General features: G+C 30.2%; 1 protein-coding gene across 1 annotated transcript; it reads right to left on the bottom strand.

Moving 5' to 3' along the window:
* Nucleotides 1-545: 545 nt before the first annotated feature.
* Nucleotides 546-6,032, bottom strand: LOC111709908 (uncharacterized; the record flags this gene model as incomplete). The annotated part of the gene is given in 4 exon segments (XM_023483850.1): nt 546-877; nt 1,337-1,451; nt 5,208-5,271; nt 5,940-6,032. Coding segments are annotated over 4 exon segments (425 nt in total), but the record flags the coding sequence as incomplete, so codon positions are not given.
* Between the last annotated feature and the right edge of the window lie 1,626 nt (nt 6,033-7,658).

The following is a 7,658-nucleotide window of genomic DNA, read 5'->3' as shown; positions in this document are numbered from 1 at the left end:
AATTTGTCATGTCTAAGCTCTAAATTTGGCTTATCTAAACTCTAAATTTGTCATGTCTGACCTCTAATATTAGCGTATCTAAACTCTAAATTTATCATGTCTAAACTCTAAATTTGTCATGTCCAAACTCTAAATTTGTCATGTCTAAACTCTAAATTTGGCTTATCTAAAATAAAAAATAGATAAAAATAAAAACTTCCAAAAAATGGTATAAACAAAAACAAAAAATGTTCAAATCTCGAGCAGTCTTTATTTGTCTCTGGATTAACATTAACAATATTAACTTATGTTTCAGCTTCAGTAATAACATTAGTTTAAAATGCACACTATATATAAATAATAAAGTAAACAAACTTACATAAATAGCATTATTCAATTTAAATACATGAATCATTCATAAGCCAAGAGGCATATTTCCAGGGGGGATGATAGTTCTCTAACTGTGTGCTCAGTTAGCTGAACTGTACACTTACAACAGTTTACTAATATTGATATACTATAGGTTAGGCCAGAATCTCAGTATAATAAACAAATATGCAGTACGCTCTCGGTATAGTTTATGGTCTCTAAATTAGTAACGGATTAGCGTACATCAGCACTCTATACACTATAACCTCGTTGCATAGTTCACATGAACCTTCCAAAATTCCAAAAATTTACAAAGTAAAAAACGTTTATAACAAAAAGATTGAAATCAGATGACGTACTTTTCACTTGTTTAGTTTTATTCGAGTGACATGATAACCCTTTTCCTGGGTTTATCAACTAGCTTAGAGGACTCAGGTAGAGAGCTGAGAGGTTTGACCAGTAAGCCCAACCATTGGGTCATATGGTTTCCAGCTTTATCATGCAAACCAGTAAATGTGTACATATACACCTATAAAACAGAAACAATCTATTAATACCATTGGGTCATATGGTTTCCAGCTTTATCATGCAAACCAGTAAATGTTTTTATATACACCTATAAAACAGAACATTGGGTCATAATGTGAAATAGTTCTATTTTGAACAGTGTTTAATTATGATAACTATCTTATTGTGTCTTATATAGAAACCACATTTAAAAAAATCAAGTTTAAATTTAGAAGAAATATTCAAAATCCTTTAGTAAAAGTAAATTCAACCTTAGGTCAGACCGCGTCAACCTTGTTGCACTGGCTATTCCTATTAAGTGTCTGCTTTATTTACCCAATGTTCGGGGAATACAGTACAAACTGGGACCTGAAAGATTGACCCAGCTCGGAAATTCAAATGTACTACGGCTGACAGTGATTTATTCAGGGTTGAAAAACTTTGGACAAATTTTGCCAGTTTTAGATGATTGTTAAAATACCTGTATTCGATCCCCCTCCTCTAGCTCAGCTAAGATTGATTGACCGGCCATACTGTTCTTATGATTATCCACGTGATTCTGATCAAACAGTGTAGCGATCTCAACGCCATTCCGTCTAAATTACATATTTTTATTTATTTTGAAATGCAACTCAGCAATGTTTACACTTTCGCGAGATAATGTAAAAGAGTTTTATTTGGTTGCGTAACAACATTTTTTATAATTCTTATTACACATTAAAAAAAAAGTATTTGATCAAGGCTTCCTATACTTACATCTGCTAAAATTTACATTTCCGAATTAATTCTGAATTGATTTCTCATTTATGTATCCTCCGCGCTCGGCCCTTGTAACCTGTTCTAGCCACGGCGCTCGGCCCAGAAATTGTCTCACCTTGACTTAACCAAAAATAAGGTGAGAAAACACAATATTTAACGTCTAAGAGGCCGCGGCGCTCAGCCCTCAAGCACATGCCAGCCATAGAACTAGTTCCAGAAATTGTCTTTTAACCTAATCTTACCCAACACAATGTGTAATTATATGAATTGTAACTATATATGAACTGTAACTTTAAAGGAAATGTAATCAAAATAAGTGTAATTATAGTAAGTGTAATTGTAGCAAGTGTAATAATATAAAGTGTAACTAACTGCAATGTATTATTTACGATACATTTCGCAGCTCTCAGCTCTTAAATACAGTATTGTTTAGTTTTTGCTCATGTCCACAGTAATGTTGCCTCTCTATGGCAACTTTTCTTCCATTTAAAGCCCCCTAGTTTTTGCTGTAAACCCCTACAGTATTTAAGATTTCTTAAAAGAAATTTTTCTCATTTAAGACCCTTTAAAAATCACAAAACATGTTCCAAAAACGAATATAACAAAGGAATTGAGTCTTTGGAACAAAATCCAATATTTAAACCTCAATATCTTTAGAACTCTATGACCTTTGATATTTCAAACTCAGATTATTTGATCTAGCAGAATTCATAGTTTGCAATATCTAAGGTCTGCAACATTTGGTTCAAAAGATATAGTGATTAGAAAATCAGAGTTTGTGGCAAAGACTCAATTCCTTTACGAACTGAACCAAGAAAAATTAGCAAACTTTAAACTGCCATAAGTTTCTATATTCTACAAATCTTTAATTATTGTCAACGGATTGAAAATAGTAAATAAATATTGAAGATGTTTAGCAATGTAAAAATCGAACTATACTGCAAGCTCGAGTACGTTAAAGAGCGTTTTTCAGGAACACCTTGTAAGTAAAGCAATGTTACATTTTTGTATTATATATTCATGAATTATTTGTTTTTCATCGAGTATTCATTAGCTTGTATTTTGATATTTTTTCGTATTCTTTCAGAAATCTTTAATAAAAAAAGATTTTAAAAATAGAATAACAAACATAAATAATATTGTCCACTTGAAAATATTTTTTAAAGCATTGTTTTCAGATCTACTTCAAAACAAATATTAAATATTAAATTTTCTTCTACTGATCATATTTAAATCACATACAGGGTGTCCCACTGATCATATTTAAATCACATACAGGGTGTCCCACGACATATAAGAATTGGTGAATAGTTTTAAATGTCTTCTTCCATAATTTTTAAGTTGTTTAATGCCAAAAACTTCTTCTCAAATACTTTTTTAAAAACAAAAGAAAACTTATACACTTAGAATATAATTATAATTATAATTAATATAATTAATGCCAAAAACAATGATAAAAAATATTATAGGGCAGTTATATCATTTTAGAATAAATTTCTAGACAAAATAAATTAGCATAAAATATTTTTTTCAATGTAATACACTGTTAAATTCTTTAATAGCTATAGCTATAGTATGTCGAAAAAGACATTTAAAAATATTCACCAACTGTCATGTTTTGTGGGACACCCTGTAAGTCCCACGTGCCGTACAGTGTACAGATGTCTGTGTGCAGTACAGTACAGAATTTCAGTAAATACCATAGAGAATAGAATATATATTAGGGGGGAATTTAGACAATCTCGCAGTATGAATTTTTCAGTCCCTTTCAGCCTGAAAGGGAGTTCAAAGTGTACAAATCATGTAAATGTTCACAAATTATATGCAGTAGAGTACATTAATATAGTATGTTCCCTAGACTATAATTTCAATTTCGAATTTCTTAAATCTGTTAAATAAACTTTATAAAATGAATTAGGTGAATAAAAAACAGCATTTGATTTATAGTTATGACGGAAAATCTTCGTTTGTAAAGTGGAAGGCATAGAGTCAATGTGAAATGATCATTGGTCAATTACTCAATTATGAAACCAGCCTATTTCATAATTTGGTTTTCGTTTAATATTAATTTTAGATTTTATTTTCAAAACATTTAGTTGAAGAAAACTTTTGAATTGAAGATTCTTAATCCAAAATAATTTTCCCATTTAAAAATTTGTCATTTTTAAACATTCAACTTTTGAAAAAAATTGTCAGAAAAATGGTTCGATATTGTGCGGTAATTGGTTGTAAACCAAACAACAGTTTCATAAACCTTACAGAGAATTGATTTACAAATTTATAAAATGATGATCCAGGGCCCAAAAGGTTATATAGCACAAATATGTGAAGTACGCCTGAGCCCAAAACTTAAGACAGGGTATCGTTATGAAAACCAGTTTTGGAACCCGGGTTTCACAAATGAGTTTACCCAGTTTTGTAGATATCGATATTTTTGTTTTGAAATATTATTTTATTTAATCCTTTATATCTTACCAGTTTTATCAAATATCTTAAATCAAAATCTACACAAAAAATAAGACCCCAAAAAGGAAACTCGGTTTCGTTCAACGATACTCTTTTAAATTTCAGGCTCTGCAGTATGGAAACAGTACAACAAAATGGCCGTTTTACATTTTTTTATAGTTAATTCCCCTCTAATATATATTCTATTCTCTTTGGTAAATACACTAAATTCTAATTATAACTCTAGCTACCTTAGCACTTGTTAATAAAGAACAAGCTTGTATAAATAATGCAGTACACGGGCAGCCGTAGTACATTTAAATTTTTGAGCCGGGTCAACCTTTCCAGTCCCAGTTTGTAATGTATCGCCCGGACATTGGATAAATAAAGCAGAACTCAATAAGACTAGTCGGTGCAACAAGGTTGACACGGTCAGACTTTAAATTTAATTTTACTAGAGGGTCAGGGGGGCGTGAAAACGTTTGCTTAAAAAATAAAATATTAAGTCCTTCTGCTGATGCAGAGCATTTTTTTTAACTCCTTCTTTTAAAATTATCAGCGAACATTTTTACGTAAAAACATTTATTCTATTGTAAACTATTGCAATATTTCAATGCATAATCTGTCCATTTTGATATATTTTGGAAAATTACCACTCATTTGCAAATTGTTAGATTTAAGATTTAATCTTAGTTCTGTTGACAATTTTGATTAAATGAGTTAATTAGTTTTTTTTTACGTAGCGACTATCAGTTACAAATGATAACATTTATATGTTTATCCATTTTTTCATTTATTGAAATATGTTAGTAATGTACACCTCCTAATATGTATCTATTGTACCAAGGTAATAAAACAAGAAAAGTTAATTGCGGTTGTGTATACTCTGCGTACATATTGAAACCAGTTCTCTCTGGGCGGTGTTTGTAAACAAGAATGGGTGCATCAGTGTTCGTTTAGTATCCGAAGCTTTTGATCTTCTTGATTATTCACATAATAGTTTCCTATGACCAGAATATTTCACTTGTCAGGCTGTGACATCCGTTTTGTGTTTATAACTTTCCTTGCAGTATATGTATGTATTGTACCTTAATTGTGTACGAAATAAACTTTAATAAAAAAATGTTCTTTTTCAAAATTTTAATTACCTGATGGACAAAAGAGCTTTCTTCATATCATATGTGCAGACATGAAGACAAAACAGGTAACAGCCTAGAATACATATAATAATGTTCCTTTTTACTTTCTTTATATCATATGTGCAGACATGAAGACAAAACAGGTAACAGCCTAGAGTACATATAATAATGTTCCTTTTTACTTTTTTCATATCATATTTGCAGACATGAAGACAAAACAGAAACAGCCTAGAATACATATAATAATGTTCCTTTTTACTTTCTTTATATCATATGTGCAGACATGAAGACAAAACCGGTAACAGCCTAGAGTACATATAATAATGTTCCTTTTTACTTTCTTTATATCATATGTGCAGACATGAAGACAAAACAGGTAACAGCCTAGAGTATACATATAATAATGTTCCTTTTTACTTTTTCATCTGCGTTGTAATGACGAATGCATTTTAGAAATCCGTTAATATTAACAAAAAATCTGCGATCTTTAAATAAAATTGAGTTATACTTGGTGCACGTTTGTGTTTACTCAAAATACCGATCACTTGATCTCGATGTCAACTTCGGGAACTTTTAATTCAATTACTTTTTTCAGTTATTCCACCCCTGACTGGGTACGATTACCATTAATTAAAGATTAAATAAATCTGCAGATTAAAAACAGATCCAGATCAAGCATTGATCCTATCTCTGAGGTTACAGCCTATGATAAAAACAGTTAAAAACATCATTGTTACCAACCTGTAACAGGAACACTAAATATTCCAGATTTAGGATCCATGTTTCCTCCAGAATTCACAGAACAGCCTCCAAATGTGAGATATTCTTCTCCTCCTAAAGTTAAACAATGAGTTAAACAAATAATCTATTAAAAACATGAAACACGTAAATGCATGTGGTCAAAAAATTCAAAAAGTACAGAATGTACAAAAACAACAGAAGATGTAAGGATAAGATATATAAGATGTAATTTCTCTGAAAATGATGCCACTTCAGATATATCGCATATTTCTTCCTTTATAATGAATATTGTTCCCTTTAACGAACATGTTTGCGGCAAATAGATTATCAAGTACAATAGGTGGCAATAGAGAAATAGACCAATTATACACAACGTCACAAGTGTCAAATATAACTAGGAAAACGAAATGTTCTCAAATTAGTTGACATGTTTTCCAAGATTAAATAAAAAAAGTGTGAAAACAGAAGTTAAAGAACACATCCTAATGCATTTATTTTACTGTAAGATAAGAACTTTATTCTAAAATCATCACTTTTATTAATTACTTTGTCGGATACATAAATCTGTTGACACGTGTGACGTCAGAATACAGCTGTACTGAGAGTGTACAAATGTTACGTTGCCATCTATTGTACTAAAATCTATTTGGTTTGCGGTATATCAGTTTATAATCTCTGTCAATTTTTGCTGTGCGCAATCTACAGAGCGTCCCATATCATATTAGATTATCTCCAATCTTTAACACCTAAATACGCACATTATACTAAAAAAATCTAGCATTTTCTGCAAAAAAAAAATTTTTATTAGCCTTAATAAATTTTTCAAAATGATTCATTCTTCTTAAATTTTCTGATTTGTCCCCCAAATCGTAATTTAGACCCATTGACGCGGTCTAATTTGATGTGGGACACCCTGTAGATAAATTGCTGTATCTACGTCTAATTCCCAAGCGAAAATATTGGGGAATACAAATAATTCATCTACACGAATAATGTTAAAAATAATGATTATATGATAATAGTAATAATGATAATGATAACTATTATAGAATTAATAATATTGATAATATTGTTATAAATATTGCAATAACAACAATCATACAATTGAGGCTGACATTTAACTACGTTCAACTTTGTAAAATTTATTAACATTTAAAGTTCATATTTATAAAATATTTTTCGTTTGTAAGAGCAAATTTTATTTTTCTCTAATTTTTCAATACCTGCAAATTGCAACCCAATGTCTTAGATCTTTATTTCAAACTAAGAATTTATTTTATATCAAATAGTCTCATTTTAAAAGTTTAAAGAACTAATTTGTTTAACCATGAACACTGAACAGTATTTATGAACTGTATAGACCTAATGTGTTTAATCATGAATACTGAACAGTATTCGTGAACTGTACAGAATTAATTAGTTTAACCAAGAACACTAAACAGTATTTATGAACTGTATAGACCTAATGTGTTTAATAATGAATACTGAACAGTATTCGTGAACTGTATAGAATTAATTTGTTTAACCATGAACACTGAACAGTATTTATGAACTGTATAGACCTAATGTGTTTAATCATGAATACTTGAAGTATATTCTACCATGATGTGCAGTTCTAATTTATTATCTGTATTCATAATATTATTATCTTAACTATTTTTGTATGTTGACCCAGCCGGGCTAGCCCGGTCAGTTCATTTTACCTGTTTATAAATAAAG

The sequence above is a fragment of the Eurytemora carolleeae genome, unplaced genomic scaffold (genome assembly GCF_000591075.1).
Source record: "Eurytemora carolleeae unplaced genomic scaffold, Eaff_2.0 scaffold773, whole genome shotgun sequence".
In the NCBI taxonomy this organism is placed as follows: Eukaryota; Metazoa; Arthropoda; class Copepoda; order Calanoida; family Temoridae; genus Eurytemora; species Eurytemora carolleeae.
This window is presented reverse-complemented; position numbering and strand designations above follow the sequence as displayed.